This window comes from Rissa tridactyla, chromosome 16 (assembly GCF_028500815.1).
Source record: "Rissa tridactyla isolate bRisTri1 chromosome 16, bRisTri1.patW.cur.20221130, whole genome shotgun sequence".
NCBI classification, from domain to species: Eukaryota; Metazoa; Chordata; class Aves; order Charadriiformes; family Laridae; genus Rissa; species Rissa tridactyla.
The window spans coordinates 3,442,494-3,460,789 of record NC_071481.1 but is presented as its reverse complement, the minus strand read 5'-3'; the positions used below and the strand labels follow the sequence as shown (position 1 = coordinate 3,460,789).

Below are 18,296 nucleotides of genomic sequence, written 5' to 3'. Positions count from 1 at the left end.
AACGGTCCCTAACGGCCCCCAACGGCCCCACAAGGGGGCCGTTGGGGACCGTTAGAGCCGTTGTCCCTGTAGGGGACAGCACTGGGGCCCACAGCGTGCCCTCAGGCGACGGGAGAAGATGGCGGACGGTCAGGAGCGGGAGTTGATTCCCCCCCGGGCAAGGTAAAGTCCAAGGCCGAGCAGTCTCACAGGCGGGTTTGCTACCTACCGAGCAACCAAAATATAAAAAAAAAAAAAAAAAAAAAAAAAAATTGCTAACATGTGGAATCTATTAGGACGTTTCGAAGGAATTCGCGTTCATTGTTTCACTTGAAATATAAAGGTTATAAAACTTAATGGCCGCATGACAGGGAAACTATATGAAACACTCGGAGATTTACAGAGCAACTGTTACGCTCTTTAGGCATGTGGGTTGAAAATTGCTTTACAATAGGCAACGCAACCTGTGGTTTGAGCGCTGAGGTTTTCTGGCAGTTTTCTTTTTTACTTTCTTTTTTTTTTTTTTGACCTTGCAGACTGGTATTCAGTTACCACAGCAGCTCCAAAGTAAAACAGAAACACAGCTTGTATCTTCTTTCAAGTATTTATTTCTTTTGTCCCGTTAACATCAAATAATGAAAGGAATTGTAAGGATTTTCAAGGGGGAGTAAAAAGAATGAAAGCAGGAGAAAGGGAAAAAAAATACCAACATAATGGGTTATTTCTCACAGCATGTGCAGCGCAAATGAACAGTAAACACATACCACAGAAAAATGCAAACAAAGGCTACGTTTGCTAAAAGTTCCAAGAAAAAACCCATCATGAGTGCCCCCAAGCAAACATTTCTGCGATTAAATCCTGAGAGCCTTCGCATTTCTAGGCCAATTTAGCACAGCAGATATCTTCCCCCACAACACACCTCGGCAAGCTGGCCGGGAGGAGCCAGAGGGCCAGGTTTTCAAGACTTGTTTTGGTTTAAGGTATGGAAATGTTGCAATTACAGCATCAAGAGGAAGCTGTAATCTCATCTAGAAGGTCAAGTACAAGTGTGAAAACCCGATTACAAATTTGCCACTAGGGTTTGTCTATACAGAGCGACATAATTAAGTAAGCAGCAGTTCATGGGCAAATACTGTATTTTGCTGTGCTCGTCACACCTGGATGTTAGCAGGGGCAGCAATTGCCTACGAACCCCTACGTCGGGCAGGGACGGGACTTATGATCTGGGCTGCTATCACGCAACGGCTTTAGGGTGACCCTAAGGGTTACACCATCAGTGCAATCAAATATTGTCTCATTCTGTGAGACCAGGCAAGACTACATTTTCTGTTTTCACCCTTGCTCTCTGTATATAATAGAAATGGAAATGCTCTGGTAGGGCAAAGGTGCATGTCAAAACACTATGCTTGCAGTTTTGCTATTGGAGTTTCAAAGCCAAAGTCAGAGGGAAGAGGGCAGATATGAACATCAGGTGAATTGAATTAGGCTCAGCAGCAAGCACAACCTCTCTGCTAATGCACCTGTGTTCTCAGTGCATTCAGACATTCTGCTCTTTTTCTCCAGTTGCTCACTTTCCAAATTTAAGTGGCAGTACAGCTTTATTCCACTTGTGGTTTTATTTTCTTAAATGAGCTAGGGGTGAGTATGCAGCAAAACAGTCCCCTAAAAATTATACTGCCATTCTCATATGGAAATTTGCCATGCCCTGATGTCAGGAGGTCACTTTTATATTAATTAACTATTTTCAGGATCAGCACAGTGTGATTTTTTTTCCCCTGACGATCAGAGGCTGAGAGGTGAATCCAGTGAAAGAAACAAAACCTAACTGTGAATATTTGCTGCTATAAGTAAAGGCAAATGCACTTTTGACAGTATCGCTAGTTTTTTTCCCTTGAAAATGACTATAAAGCATGTTTTTGATCGCAAGATTGGAATATGTCATGAGAACACATTCAAGTATGCATTTGCATTAATATTGTTGCCAGAAGCCATCTCTCAGTCATCATCAGACATACTGGAGCCCCTAGAAAGCTTTCTGTGGGATTGGAAGGCATCCAGCCAGGGGAAAGCAAAGCCACCATGTGATTCAGATGGCCAGTTCCACAGGAAAGCTGTACATTAATGAATGGCAAGCACTCAAAGTGGTAGTTATGGTGAATAGCTTGCGAACAAATCATTGGCTGAGAACCATTAAGTATATAAAGTATTTGATAAATGAAATTTTGAAAGAAGTCTGTTTAAAAATAATACAGTGAAAGAAAACAGGCTAATTTTACGGCAAGAATTGCCCATGTTAAACAGTACTGCTAGCTGTAATGAACATCGCCAGAATATGAGTTGCCCATCCAGCCTTAAAGTATATCCAACATGATAGGTACTTTATACTGCAAAAGGACACTTGTGGGTATCATTAGAACAATCTATTTTAATATTCCTGAATGGTAATTTATCAGAAGAAATCAAACAGCAGTGCTGGATACCTTAAATTAAGGGCTTGCACCGTATTTCCATTATTCAGACAAATGGAAAGGATTCATGTGCTTTACTGAATATTTATTTTCTACTTCAGTACTGATCTATAAACACCACTAGATCTACAGTTCCATTCTTTGTCCCAGAAAGTGGGGATGTTGCACCTAAACCCACTGTTCGCAGTCTCTGGACTTTTCACGCATACCCTGCCCATTTCAGCAAACCTTCCTCTTTCATTGCTTGACTTTTAGCTTGTGATTCCCCCTTTAACCATAAAGTGATGTTCTAGCCAGGCTCTACCTAACAGTCCTTCCCAGTTCCAATTCAAATCCTGTTGGTGTTAAAAAGAATATGCAGTTATCAACTCCTTAGAAGCAATGCTAGCTCTCTGGCTTTTGGTACCCTTGGTTCTTTAAAGAAAGCGAATCTCGAAGATTCTTAGGGCAGTTTGCAGCGTTAATGTATGAGAAGGTGTGGACACAGGCACACACAGGTGAGAGACTGCCTGAAGGGAAGGCGCAGAGATGAATAATCTGTATGCGTAGCATTCTGGCTCAGAAACTCTCAAAACACAGTCCTCCCCAACAGGAACAATTGGAAGAGACAGACAAAATGATGAAAAATGAAGGGATCAGCAAAAATCAGACCTAATATAAACCCAACTAAAATAAACTCAGCGTGGCTCCTGTGGCTCATTCAAAAGAAGGTCTTCTCTGAGAGTTCATTTGCAGGAACTCAGTTCACTGAAGAAAGATAGAATAGAACTTCCTCTATTGTGTGCCATTAGGAGCCACTGGCAAATCTGACTGACAGTATGAAGAGGTTTCTAAAGGGAAATACTGAAGATTACAATGCTACCTACCAGATTGCATCCCAGGAAACTTGACATCTCCAGCCAGAAAAGTGTCCGTGCTCCTAAATGCTGGGTTTAAGAGTTTGAGAGAATTAAGATTATTTTCTTAATTGATGTAGGGAATGAGAGCTCGGAGGAGTACTTCTCTGAATTAAAAAAAAAAAAAAAAGGCAGCATAGTTTTTATATAAGCAAACCTACAATTCTGTCATTTCTTTGAACAGAGGCGGCATGTATCAGGAAAGCTATTTTTAAAACTGGATTGAAGATGCATTGACTCTGTATGTTTAAAACAATCAAAATGAGTTTGGAAGACTCAATGCTATAACCCTGTAATGGTGGAAGAGAGCATTCTATTGAATGCTTAAATGCAGCTGTTGGTACATGACTTCTTTGGTTTTTAACGTATGTAGCAACTTTTGCTGGAGGACATCAACACTTTTTTTTTTTAATTATTTTTCTGTGTGTCAGCATCAGATCCCTCCTAAAGAAATTCAGGGCTATATTTCATTTGATAGACATGCTTCTTAAATCTCAGCTATGCCAACAGGACAACAGAGAAGCTGAATGTGTTTTAGGGTTCAAAAGTATTATAATAGTTGATGTGGGTGAAGAAGGGTTTTTTTGCAATAGCAGACAGAGTTGAGAAACATGTCACTAATACTGAATATTCAAGAATATTAGAATATTGAAAGAGAGACTATTTAGGCACCAAAGCACACACAATATCGCTTTCTGCTCTCTCGCTCTCTCTACTTGCATAGCCCTTAGAATAGTAACAAAATATTGCCCAGCTCTGCAAGTATTCTCCATGAATTTGCAGCCCTGATGGGAGTCTAGAAGAGACTACAAGGTATTTTATTGCCGGGGAAAACAAAGACAAGCCATAGCTTGCAAACTGATTTGTGATTCTGTTTAATCCTGTTGCTGATTTGAGTCAATCATTTTCTTCCCAGTTCATTTATTATGAAAAAGGGGAAATAGGGCCTGAGACATCAAGGAATTAGCTAGGAGATGCTGTGGCTTTTCTTTTGGTACCTGAGAGAGTCTTCTCCATTATATCAGGCTGACACTGAACCAAAGAATTGCTTTGTTCTCTGATGGATGGATTTTTTTTTTAAAGCACTTATTTTTCTACCTTCAACAGTTGAGAGAGCAGAGACAATGAGCCTGTCACCTCTGCCATTACTTGTAGTAGGCAAAGTTGCAGGGGGTATAATGACCATGCGAGTGAACTGACTTCGCTATGCCATATCTGCATGAAATCAGCATTCCCAGCAGGCTCCAGGAAGAAGAACTATGTGTTCGCATATCACTTCTTTTCCATTATGACCATTTCTGTCTTCTGCTTCTGTCTTCTGTCTTCTAACTAACATTCTTCCGAGATGAGGCCTTATTATTATAAACCCTTATTCCATATGACAGCGTTTTTCATATAGCCAAAATATTCCAGAAACCATATCACCGCTGCATTTATTTCAGGCCTCTCTCTGCATAAAGGCACTAATAGTTGACTTTCCTGGAAAAGATAGCAATGGTTGCCTCCTTTTCTTACAGCTAATGTTAATACTGTAACGTGCCAGAACAGTGTGTGGGAACACTCATCAGATCAATAGGAATGCCCAAAGCAGGAGCAGAGGTGGTGGCTATGCTCCTAAGTGCCTAATGCTAAAAAAGGAAGACGAAAAAGCGTTTCAGTTACTGTATTCACAATGCCCAATGTTTGCACACGGTGGTTCAAGGGAAGGAACCAGTCAGGGGTCAAATCTGAGGCAGGACTTCTGGGAGTCATGTAGGTTACTCTCAGGCACCTAAAGGCAACCACAGACATCACTGCAGTACTTCATTTTTTAAAAAAATGTTTTTTTAAAAAATGTTTTTTTAAAAAGTCTCACGTGGGACCAGAATTTTAAATTGATTTGCTCAATGATTATAGGTATCTCAGCTTTCCATGCAGTCTTCCTCTGTACTAGCGCACTGTAATAGTGATCTCCTCAGGTAACCAATCTCAGTGCCAGACTGCCTCAGAATACATAAAGTCAATTTTGGAAGCCAGGGTCATTTTCATACAGAAGCCAGCAGGCTTCTGAGATGTCTAGATTTAAGGCACTGATATTCCAACAGTGTTCCTCTACATTAATTCCACATTGCTTGGGGAAGAAGATGCTTCAGGAAGATGTCAAACAACAACTTTTCACTTTTCTATTCTTTTCATGATCATTTCATTAACATAGACAGGGAAATTTCATGCCTAGCATGCCTGTCTGTGAAAAGCCTGTACAATACAGAGGTAAGTCTTTCAGATCAATAGAATTCAAATGAAAAGAATGCTTTTGCATAAGAAAAAAACCAGGAAACTAAACATCTTCCCAGTAGCACTAGGTCAGCATGATTACTAACACAAGCCAGAGAACCACATGTCCTTTTCATACCTAGGCATGATGGATGACCTTTGCAGCTGGCTAGGAGAAAGTGAGTGGTGAGTCAAACTGACCCTTCCTTGGTTTTATGTATATGGGTTGCTTTCTTTTCCTCAAAAAAACCCAAGAGACAGCAAACAGTAACTGGCGTATTGGGGTGTTCTGACCCAGCAGGCTACAAAGTTAATGGCCTGCTTTTTAGGGCATGGTGACCCATAGGCATTAGCAAGGGAAACAACACACTTATTTTATAGACTTTGTATTTGGATGGAAAGCACATGCCTCTATTATTATATAACTTCAGGAATATAAGGTGGCGTCTCACCTCTGTCTGTTTAGGGCCACCACACTCCCCCTAAGGCTGCATCTATCCTCTATTTTGTTTTCTCATATTCTTACTCTTCGGTCACTCTCAAGCTCAAATTAGAGTGCCTTCTTCCCTCATTTAAGGAGGCACTGTTCTTTCTAGATTTATGCAGAAAAATCAGCATATACACTTGCCGTGATTTTTTTTTTCTGTGTTAATATGTCATAATGCCCATAGCAAAGGTGTGTGTAAGGAACTAATAAGTTTGGACTCTTTGTTTGGGAAGGTGTGAAGCTATAAATTGTCTCCTCAGAGGTCTATTCTTTTCAGTTTTGTCCAGTTCACACAGGCTGGATCAGTACGTGTTTCTACTGGAACAGACAGGCACTCTCCTGGAACAGAAAGCCACTTTCTCCTTCAGAAAGGCACTCTTACAAAGAGGATTCTGTTCACTAGCGAATGTAACTGCTGCTTGTGACTGACGGGTTTCGCTTAGTCTCCACTCCATGAGGCTGAGAAGCAATAGCAGGTTGAAGGATCTTAGCACCAGGGAGGTGAGAGCTACAAAGACAGCGCAGAATATTCTGATTCTCAGGGCTGTTGGTTGTTTGGGGAAAAATGCAAAAGATTACATTTGGCATAATCTTGATTCACCCCCAAATTTATGAACAAAGGCTATCAAAAAAGTGGCTGTCACCCAGATTAAGTTTATTAAAGCCACATGAAGAAATGAAAACAAAATAGGTGATCCAAGGTCACCCTGTATTCTTTTCTCAACAGTTGCATTTCAGCTAGAGGAAAACACTGGGCCAAATTAATGTCTGCTACAAACAGATGTGTTCTCTTCGAAATAAATGCACCCACTTATGCTCTGCCTGCATTAAGTCTGTTACTGGGTTTTTATGAGATTTGGCAAGTGCAGTGCTATCTGTTAATATCTGAAGGTGGGAGTGTTCAGGGAGTTGTCTGAAAGGCTTGCAAGACTAGATCTGATCATATCCACCCACACTAATTAACACATTACATAAAAGTACAACAAGTTTCTCTTTGCAAACATCACAAACACTTGCCCAGGCACTTTCTGTGAAGTTCTAGAAGAACTATAGGGATGGACTCTCTCACTTTTTAACCTCAGCAGCACAATGGATGAGTAGGTAGGGTATAGTTCCCACTTTCAGGGCTCACTCCTTTTCTTCATCCTGCTAAAAACATGGTATCAGCAGGGATACAGCTGGAAGGACCTTTTTGAAGTTCACCAAGGGTACATGAGGGAACATGATTTTTTTTTTTCCTCATCAAAACCAAAATCCAATATTGAACACGAGGAATCAGATTTACTCACAAAGGACTCCTCCTCTCCCTGCCCTGCCTTGCTAATTCTGAATATTACTTTGTACAAACACCAGCCTCCGAAAACACCTGGAACTGAAAAATCCTCCCATTTAAATAGGGTCATTTTATGTCAGGAGAACATCTGACCCAAAATGGCTAACGTTTCTCTATAATTCTGATTTTAAAACAGTAGCAATCTCCAGTATAGAAATGATAGTAAGGGGTCTTCTACTTCTTCAAGGATTGGAGCAAGTAAAACTTAGCTAAGTAAAACTTAGCTAATTTCACATGAAATTTCCGTGACCTGCTCCTACAGCTTCACCTAGATTCCTCCAGCGGGATAATAAATATATACCCTGATTTAGATTTACTCCAGACTCTTTGTATGACATCTGGCTTCAAGATGGGGACACTGAAAAGTGCAGTAATGACATAGGAAAACAGAAGGAAAAAAAAATAATTGTGCAGTGGAAAGCAGGAGGCAGTGGAGAGAGCAAGGAAAACCAAAATTAAAATAAGTCAAAGGGCGGAAATTCCTTTGAGAAGGCCTTAGGCTTCAACAAAGCTTGTCCACATTTGCAGCACTTCAAGATTACCCAATACTAACCTTATGTGAAAAGGGACAGTAGACCTCAGCAGGCATTCCAAAGGAGCCTTTCTATTAAAAAAAAAAGTCTTCAAATATATCCATCCAAATTTGCGGGTAGCTCACTGGACGGAGAGCATTCTATCTCGCAACACTCACAAGAGGAGAAACTCTTACTCAACTCTTCCTTACTATCTGAAAAGCAAAGTCAATGTTTTCCTCATTATTTTCTGTTTGCTGCATACCTCTCCCCCACTGTGACTGCTATTTGACCTGTTGTCCGCTCAGAGACCCTGAGGGAAAGAGGGAAGTTTGTGTGTGAGTATCAGAGGAGCGAGATGAGAGTCTCAGAATGTTCTGACTTGTTTAGATTAATTAGAAAGAAATCAACAGCACTTAGTATGTAAGACAACCACTGAAGATAGGCAACACCTTTTATGGCATGCAGGAAAAGGGCAGATTCATCTAAAGGACAGGATTTGGGGATGGGCGGGGAGTTAATTTCAATGTGTGTTCAAGTTTTTACCCCACTTTTGCATTAAGATGTCACCAATGAATAGAATCTCAGCATAAAGGTTTAATTTAAGGGGGACACAGCGGGGTGCCCTCTTTCACCAGTTCTGTTCGCTCTTGCATCTACAAGCCTGGCATGCCTGACTCTGATTAATAAGAAACTAGCAAGTACTGGAGTGCATAAGGGGAGGTATGTATAATCATCCCTTCCCCTCCCAACATCTCTTGATAAATATGGTACCTTCAGTATTCCTGGCAGATCCTGGAAGAGTTCCCCCCTCATTGCACTTGTGTTTTCAATGCACTGGGTTTCTTCTCAAAAAATTGTCAAAAAATAAAGCTGAAAGCATCTATTAGGGTAGGTGTCAAAATTACAGAGATCAAAGTGTCTTTTCATCCTCTCCAGAGAGCCTCAGACATATAGCAATTCAAAACAAAACTCCATTGTAAGAAACCTTTTCAAAGCTGGCACAGTGCTACAGCTTATATGTTTTGCACTCAGAAGGAAAGCACTGACCCGGACAGGAGAGCTCCTCACAAGCCGCATGCAGGCAGAGGGGCTGGCACCAGTGGCACTTTTGGCAATATCTTCCTCTTGAACTGCTCAAGAAGAGATGCGCCTACTGATCTGCAGTGAGGGTCAGACCTTCCAGTTTTAACATTCACATCATTTCACCCAAGTAGTTGGTCTCCATTCTACATGGCAGAACCAGAGGAATATCTCAAATACAGCTCGCAGCTTTTCTGCTGTAACTCAGATCTCCTTTAGGAAGTTATATATTTCAGCATATGCGTTTTTTTCCTCTTTTAAATTTTTCTATAGAACCTATTGGTTTATGAACAAATACTGCTTTTCCTTTGTATAGCATGTTCCATTTGAATTTGCTAAGCTTTTGACAAATATTTAGGTAGTCAGACTTAAAACTTTTGAGGTAGGAAAACACAAGAAATATCTGTTTTGCCGGTAAGGGTGCACCTTGAAATTATGCATCTTGCCCCAGGTCACACAGGACATCTATGGAAAAGCTCGAAATTCAAGTCAGGAGCCCTAAATTCACTCCTTTGTTTTAACCACATGGCCTTCCTTGAGGCACTTCATTCAGGTGTTCTCCAGTTAAGCTTGCTACTTTCCTGTATTGCAATTATATTAATTCATCTTTTAGTAGTGTTCCAGTATGTTTCAGCTACATTACTATGCCTAGTGCTGCACACTGCATCTGGCATAGGAATGCAGTGTTGCTCTTACTAGGCTGTCAAAGAGAATATATCATTACAAAAATAAATAACGTCTAGCTGCTTCTGGCATTTCAGTCCAAGCAGTATTTATCACTTTTGGCTGATCAGTGCCTGATTCAATGCCCCTAAAAAATAATGGGTATATTCCCAGTTGAATTCAACGTGCATTTAATCAGGTCTTTGCTAACTGTGCTTCCAAACTTCACATTTCATGAGCACTACAGTACTGTCTCTTCTATTTTTAGAGCATTATTCCACTTACTTCACTGTGCAGATTGATACAATGGGTTTTCCTCTGCATGGATTATGTCAGTGAATGTATGTTTGTACAAGCAGGCTCTAGTTTTAAGTTCATCCCCAGTGTGATGCTGCCTACGTGTGTGGCAATCTGGGATTAATGCTAAAAATATATATATATATTTTATCATAAATGAACAAAAATATTCAGAAAGACAATTAAGTTTCATATATGAGTTCAGTGACAGAAAGAATCTTCCACTATTCAAACTGTCTGCTCTTCTGGCTGAACATTCCTCTCCAGCCTTCACAGGTGAAGACAGACAGCTTTCTTGGGCCCAGCACAGTCCTTCCAGATGGGAGTCCTGGGTGGCCTTTAACAAAGAAAATATCGCTCCATAGTTTGCACCTTCCCCGATGGGCGTTGGGAACAGCTTCATCAATGGATGTAAAGTGAAGGAAGGGAAGGAAGCTTCCATTAAATGTCCATAACTTATAGTTCTTCAAAGTATTTTTTAAGTTCCCCATTCAAAAAGCTGAAATGAAACCAGTAGCAGTTTGTAATTGCAGTTCCTCTGAAGAGAGGGGATAAAGTATGGGGTGTGATGTGCTGCCTCTCAGCTGAGACAGCCTACAGACATTTTCGAAACAAAAATTACATCTTAAAACTATGAGTAGATTTAACAATTGAACTCTAAAGAATTAAACATCATATAAACATTTCACACTTTTTGTTTTTCTTTCCAAGGGTCCACAGTCTAGTCATTCAATCTTGTGCAAAGGTCATGTTACTATGGATATGACCTGCAAGAAATGTGTTGCCTCACAGCAGCACAAGTCACATGAACAGGCTAAAAGCCAAGACTGCTGATTCACAGTCTTGTCAGGGTTTTCAGGCTTGTGTTGGTTTCACTGAAGAATAGTCCTTGCACCATCAAGTCTATGTTCGTCCTTTAAAAGTGTTCATGCAGGTGTAGCTCCCAGAAAACTTGTGGATTTCTTCAAGTGCTGCCTGAGGGAGAATGCTGCAGGAGAAGAAGAAAGAGAATAAGCAGACCAGACAAACCTCTCAGTCTGTTCTGATACGGGGATGTGTATATATGCGTTTATGTACACACATGCATAAGTATCCATACTCTTAAAAATCAGCTGGTGAGAGTGCACAGACAAAACACGTGGCAGTATCCTGCTGTGAGCAGGCTTAAAAGGAGAAAGTTATGTCAAGTCACTCTATACAGAAATATTTATCCAAAAAGGTCTGTAAAAACTGTAACTTGGAAGATACCATCATGTTTTATTCCTCCCAAATACTGTGCAGAATCTTGCACTCGGAAATACTTGAATTTAAACAGAGTTCTCTGGTTAACTTGCCATCTCTTTGTGCCAGGCATGTGGCCTCCTTATCATAAGGTATGGGTATAGATCTAAGTTCCTGACAGCTACTGTAATGGAAAATAAATGATTAATTCTTACAGTAAAGGAGAAGGAGAACGGCCCTTTTTCAGTCTGTAGCATTTCTGAGAACTTTTGAGAAGATCCCAAATTTTACATTCAGAGCAAAGCATTTATTGTGAGTTATTTTTTCTTGTTTGAAATGCAATATTGTAATTATTTTCCACAGAAATCTCATGGCCTTGTTTCAGTTTCTGACTGAAGCAGATTTTCTAAAGGCTTTAGTGCAAACTGTCATGGAAACACAATTTTAAATGTCCTTTCTCTTTAGTTGTTTCAGGATGTGAAGTTATGACTTTCTTTCCTTAGGGACTTTAAAATTCTTGTCCTAATCATACAGAAAAATATTTTTTTAATAGTTTCATTGCTTTAACACAAGCAATGCTCTCTAAATACAGCTGTGATACACATACCTTATTGTACATAAATCCTTTACAATATAAAACCTGGAGTCCAAAGAGCAGCTTACTAAATCAAAATCAACTACATGCATATGTTAATTGTTAAGAAATTTCCTAGATACAAATACCAGTTCAGATTTCAGGAGTCTAAATTTTGGGAGTGAAACTGGTTTCATAAAGGAGTTACACCCAGGGAAAACATCTACAAATGGGGATCTCAGAAAGTTTTCTCCCTTTTCCTTCCATGACTGTCTTTCATGGGAAGGGATGAGCCAGTCTGATCCTAGATATTGTGTTACAGTCAAACTGAGGTTTGCCTTGGTGGACACACACCGAGGGCTGTAAGCCAGTCGTGCCTAACTGGCAAGGCTATTGCCTGGCAAAGGAAATGTTTACCTTTTTAGGATGACAAGAACATGCATTGTCCATGGAAGGAGCAGGAAGGCTTGATTCATCTGAACGGCTTCTACTGTCCTCCTAGCCACTGTCTCTGGCTTGAGAGGAGGAAAAAGATTAGGGAACCTGAATAAATAAAAGTAAAAAATAAAATTTGTTAACCGAACTTCTTCTTTAAGATATCACTGTCCAAGTCCTGTTACTCACTAAGCTATCACTGGTTACTGGCATTCAAACATGCCCCAAAGCAGGCTGGAAGGAGCAGAAAGTTCCAGTTCTAGCCGGGAAGCTGGAAAGCAGAAAGCCCAGTTCCAAGCAGTACTACTGGGTTAGCTAAACGATTAAGAATGTACATGTTGGTGCCGTTAGGGTGAAGTGGCAGTGTATTCAGAATCTTGATTCAGAGTTTTTCTTAAACTGTGTGCAAACCAATACCAAAATGCTGTCTGTTCAGTGTTGGTGTTTTTCCTTTTCCTCTCTCTTGCTCTTTGCTTGATTCAAGTTCTTGACAGGTGAAAGACAAATATTTTCCCCCATTGCTTTTATACCAAACATGAGGCTTTTCCCCGCTCCAGCAATAGGTTGACTAAGACAGCACAAACTATATTAATAGGTTATTTTGTCCACTGTAAAAGATTAATTTGGTCAGTCAACAGTCTTTGACTTTAGCTTGTTCTCTTAGATAGAGGTAAAAAGGACATACTGATAGCCTTACTTCTGTCATTCCTTTCGCTGGGAAAGATTTAAGTATTTCAACGAATAAAGAAGGAATCTGTACTGTTAATTCTCAAGTAATTTGTAGACTGCTCCTTTTGAATAACCTCCATTTCAGATTGCCTCCCCTCCCTCTCTGGGGGCTGCGTATGGCCCAAATACACTCAGGGAAAAAGAGCTTTCAGTTTTCTCTGAAGCAAATGTCTCTCAGTACAGGCAGGCTGTATGAATATGCCAGCAAACCGAGGGAACCAGTCTGATGAGTCCCAGCTAGCCTAGAGTGACCCTCTGTTCCCAGGCAGCCAAATGAAACATCAAATTCTCTTAACTAAATGAAGCATTAATTAGGAGTGTATTCTGATGATTCATTTAAAATGAGATGCTTTATTCTAGTTCCCCTGGACTGACCTGATTCTCATGCCCTGAAACATCTCTGTGCTCGTGTGGAAGGGCAGGACTGTTGTGGCATTCACTCCGGGACAGTCCAGCAGCCCCAAGGTCAGGCTCTCCATAAAGGCAAAGGACGAGGCTTTGGAGGTGCAGTAGTCAATGGCACCAGGGATGGCTGACAAGGCCAGGACAGAGTTCAGGCAAACAATGTGTCCATTCTGCAACTCCAGCATCCTTGGCAGGAATGCTTTGGTGGTCTGAAGAACAATAGAGTTAAAAAAAAAAAAAAAAAAAAAGAACAAGGTTTGCTCAGCAGAGATACAATAAATACAACAGTTACTGTAAAAAATAAGGTGACACGGAGACGACAAGCCAAACCGTTTTGTTCATTATGCTAGGAAAGGAGTGGGAGAGTACCTTGTTGCTTTGTCATTTTCTGAAAGATTCTGAACAGGCAAAGTTTGCGTAGAACCAAAACCAAAATCTTTCCTAGCACATAAGTAAGCAGTACCCACAGATAAAGGCCATGAACAGAATGCTTTGTATGTTTAAGAACTTCTTGTAGAGGATAAAGTCTTCAACAATGTGATGAAATCACAAGAAGCTCTTTTTTTATTACTATTATCTAATACAAAATGGAATGAGTTTTGCACTAGTTTCTTTCCCTGAGCAATGTAGTCTCATGCTCCTCTGACGTTCCATACAGATCACAGAACTCTACCCTCTGTGAGCTCAGGGTTTCTCAAAAGAAATGAAGTGTTTTACTGGAAATCACAGAATGGGGATACAAGAGCATCAAATACTGTGTTACTACTGGAAAAATTATTTTTTTTTAGACTTCTTTCCTCTGGCCTTTGTTCCTCACATGTTTTTTTCTGTCTCCTTTTCATGTCAAACTGATTATACCAAGCATGATTTAGAAAGACCTAGTAGCAGCCAAGCGTTTACTGGCTGTAATCTGTCACTCTCATTCCCAATTCTGAACACACGTGACACAAGAGCTCATCTTACCCAGAACTGTCCCAGAGTGTTTATATGTTGTGATTTGAGCAGTGCATCATCATCGCTGTCCATCAGGCTCTTACCATGGACCACAGCAGCATTGTTCACCAGGATAGTGATATCACCCACCTGCAAAAAAAGCAAATGACGCGTTACAACTCATATCTCTGCTCACGAATCATCAGTCACCATTATATCTGACTCTCTATTATTGGCTAAATACATTATTATTTTCATAGCTTTTGACATTCTTGCCTATGGGCCTTGTAGTCCTTCTGGATCACTTAAAACAGGTAGCTAGAATTTGTACAATATAATCTGGATGGTCACCCTTCTTTTCCCCAATTTGCCAATATATTTTTTTCCTCATCAAATATGAGCCATTCCTAAATTCTGCCCACAAACAGTGCTTCCACAGACACTAACCTTTTCCCGCACAGCTTTGGCTTGCCGATAGACCTCCTCTCGATTTCCTACATCACAAATGAAATAATGGCATTCTGTCCCCATCATCCTGATTTCCTCTGTGGTCTCCTTCAGGCATTTCTCAGTTCGACCCCACAGGATGATCTGCAGCAAGAAACTTTTGTTAGAGTCAAACCGCTTCTGCTTCAAATCTAAAATAATTAAAACATGCTTCTAACTTCAACAATTTGATGAACATCTTTGATGTGTTTTCACTGCCAGCCCTGTTGCATTGTTTCATTTAAGACTAACGATGATTTTCTGTTACACAGGGATGGGACTTGAGTATCATGGTGGCAGCTATATCCCACTGCTGATTATTTACAGGTTCTTTACAAGCAACACAATACCTAACACAAAAAGTCAGATCTTTAGCCTAACATGACAAATATACAAAACATTCGGAAAATTTTCTGGATCACAAATCACACAATTTCAAACCTATCCCTGTTTTTGCTATACACACACACAGAATGATAAATTGATTCTAAAATCACAGACTTTCCTGTATATCTGGTATGCTGTCTACTTCTTGTTCTACATTTGTAGATAGTATCTGCTCTGCAGTAAAACATGTTTTTTCAGCATATCATATATAACTATTTGCAATGCTGTTCACAGGCTGGTGTCCCAGGTGCATTTCAAACAAGAGCTTCATCCTAATGCAGACATTTAAAGTGAGAAATTTCAAGCATGAATTTATTTTGCAACTAATATATGCAAGGTTTCTCATGCCACTCGCATTTAACACAGTAAGAATGATACAATATTTCTTGTACAAAGAACAATTCTGCATATCGGCGGAAACAAAACACTCAAATCATATAGCATGGATTTTACCTATAATGAAGACATAACCAGCACAACCCTATCTGTATGTCTACACCATCATGGAGGTCAGAAATCGAAATTACTTGAAAAGTTACCAGGTTCATTAACTTTCATTGTGAGGCTTTATCCAGTATGATTTTCCCCTAGTGAAACAACAGTATTAGTCTCAAGTATGAGATGGTGCTTCCACTACTGTCTTTCAAACATTAGTCTACAGCTAAACAGATTTAACCAGAATATTTTTTTCCTAGTATGTAACCTAATTTTCTATTTCTTTTAAGGCTACTGGAAGGAATATAATTTCATCTCTCTGTTACCAAAGACAACTATATATAAATCAGTCTATCATTTTTGCTCTTCAAGCTAAATCTTCTCAGCCTTCAGCATGTTATGAACAGTGAGTCACTTGTCATTCTGCAAAAAATCAATTACTGAATGGAGTACATTACTGACATCAGCTGACTGCTCTGTCAGTCCAACAGTAAGATCCAAAAGAGAAAGAAAATTGTGAGCATTGATAATGCAAAATTACTATTTAGTACTAAAAAATAAATGAGGACGTTCACGTAGTCAAATGCAGGTTTACTCTGATCAGGGGACTGGGAAAATGGGCTTTGAAAATGGAAACAGCTTTGTTGCTCTCAGAACGGTGTTATTTCCAAGCAGCGGCCTTATCATCTGTCATCCAGGATTAGTTATCTCCCATACCACTGTGTACTGAGCATGAATCTGACTGGTATATTGATTTTTTAATGGTTAAAAATAAGCACACTTAAACTTTAAAGATTTAATAATCTTTGAGTTTTCCAAAAGTTGGAAGAACAGTAAAAAAAAGTCTAAATTATATCACACAATTAACTTAGTAACAGCAAGATAAACATAAAAATTTAGGACCTCTGGTATTCCCTCCCCACAGCAAATCTCTTGCAGAGAGCTTTAACATGCTTATTTTTAAGGACCAGTTAAGCTTATCTCATAACTGGTACTAAAACTAATCTCTGTCAGGGTCAAAGAGCTCTTCCAGTGCGACTAAGCAAGGCAATGCAGAAGTACCTGGGTCCTCAACCATTTCCTAAATGAGTTAAATTTACAATTAATCCCATTTATAAATCATTGCCTCATCTGTGAACATAAACACACACAGACTGATAGACTTACATTCTCAAAATCACCAAAGGACTAACGAGTTGGTTAACCAGAAACTTCAGAGCATGTATAAATATGCCAGAGCCATTTCATGGGAAATCTTATCTCAAGGGAAGCAATTTGCAAGGAAAAAGCTGTGACCAGACTTAAAAACTGTAAGAAAGCACATGGCTAAAAATGTGCTTTGTGTATTGGCCTGTCTTCGAAAGTCTCAGCGTATCACCCTGGGCCATCAGACTTTGGCATCTACACAAAGCTTGTAAAACTGATGGCTATTTACTCATTTCTGAACTCTGAGCTAGACTGGGTGATATTTCTTATGCCTACTCTGCAGACTTGAGCGGAAATCAAGAACATGTGAGAAATTTCACAAGCTTTCAGGAAATATTTACAAAATACTGTTGAACTATAAGCATACACACTTAGTTGCTCTCTCTTTCACAACCTACATCTCTGTGGAAAGGGGAGAAGAAAACACTACAAAACGTCAACCGTAAGCATCAAGTTTGATGCCCACAGAGTTTGCATCAGTGTGAACTTCAGCCTCGTAGCAGGATTGGATCAGTCAAATGCAGACACTAAAAAAATTAACTGACAAGTTGAAGAGTGATGGAAGGTAGGAGAGGAACAGGAGAGAAAGAGAAATAAGGCGTCAGACAAGAGGAGAAGGCAAGAAACTGACCTTACAATACCTAGCACTCCAGGGTTTCACACTGCTATTGCAAAATAAAACATAGATCACTTATTCTTCACTTTAATCTGTTTCAAACATCCATAGAGCCTCCTATTCCCAAGAGTTGCCACTGATGCATTGAATGTCAGGAAATATACATGGAAGAACAGTTAAGCAAAGGACAACCTGTCAAAGGAACATCTGTCTGTGATGCAACTCTTGGACATAACATTTTTTATGCCCCAACAGTTACTTTGGGACCCTTAATATCCTACAGGCAAGTCTTGCAAGGTGACCCCATTAAAATCTGGGCCATCTGGGGAAGATAGAATTTGCTGGTTTTCCTGCTGACAGCATTAACTTCAGTACTGATTTTTTTCCATGGGAAGTTTTCATGTCCTTGATACTGTTCACACTCAGGTGAAGGCTTCAGCCTGCGTAAGAGAAAAGCAGTAAATAAAAGACCATTCTTTCGTGAGAGATGAAAGTTCCCTAACGACACAGTGGGAAGTGAGCTTTCCTGCTGTCATTTCTGCTGCTTTTTACAGATGGATAAAACTCAAAACTCAATACACCATGCTTTTGGTCCAAATTCAAGCTTGACTGCTCCTACAAGATCACATGAGACTTTCAATTTCTGTCTTACATCTGGCCAAATTAAATTGGCACAGGCTTCCCTCTGGCCTCCTAGGATATCAGATCTTACAAAGAGAAAAGACTTTCAGGCGCTGCATTAGCCTCATAGTTGAGGCTTCCGTTGCTCCTGAACTCTATTTTTACAGAGGGCTTTGAGTTAGTGTTTCCCTGCACGCAGTACTTCTCTCTTCTTTTTTGCAGCAGTTTCACTAATGTTCTCTAGGTCCTTATTCTACTAGTGCCTCCTGAGATTTTC

The 18,296-nt window shown here is 40.0% G+C and overlaps 1 protein-coding gene across 4 annotated transcripts in view; it reads right to left on the bottom strand.

The window, feature by feature from the left end:
• Positions 1-6,717: 6,717 nt before the first annotated feature.
• The window catches only part of DHRS3 (dehydrogenase/reductase 3), a 31,703-nt gene continuing 20,124 nt past the window's right edge, over positions 6,718-18,296 (bottom strand). For all 4 annotated transcript variants that reach the window (XM_054222337.1, XM_054222341.1, XM_054222340.1 and 1 more), the window contains exons 2-6: positions 14,716-14,859; positions 14,299-14,418; positions 13,306-13,544; positions 12,184-12,309; positions 6,718-10,959 (exon numbers count right to left, since the gene is read on the bottom strand). In XM_054222337.1, the coding sequence (XP_054078312.1) occupies positions 10,875-10,959; positions 12,184-12,309; positions 13,306-13,544; positions 14,299-14,418; positions 14,716-14,859 (714 nt within the window). In that variant the 3' untranslated portion in view covers positions 6,718-10,874. The remainder of the gene's footprint in view (positions 10,960-12,183; positions 12,310-13,305; positions 13,545-14,298; positions 14,419-14,715; positions 14,860-18,296) is intronic.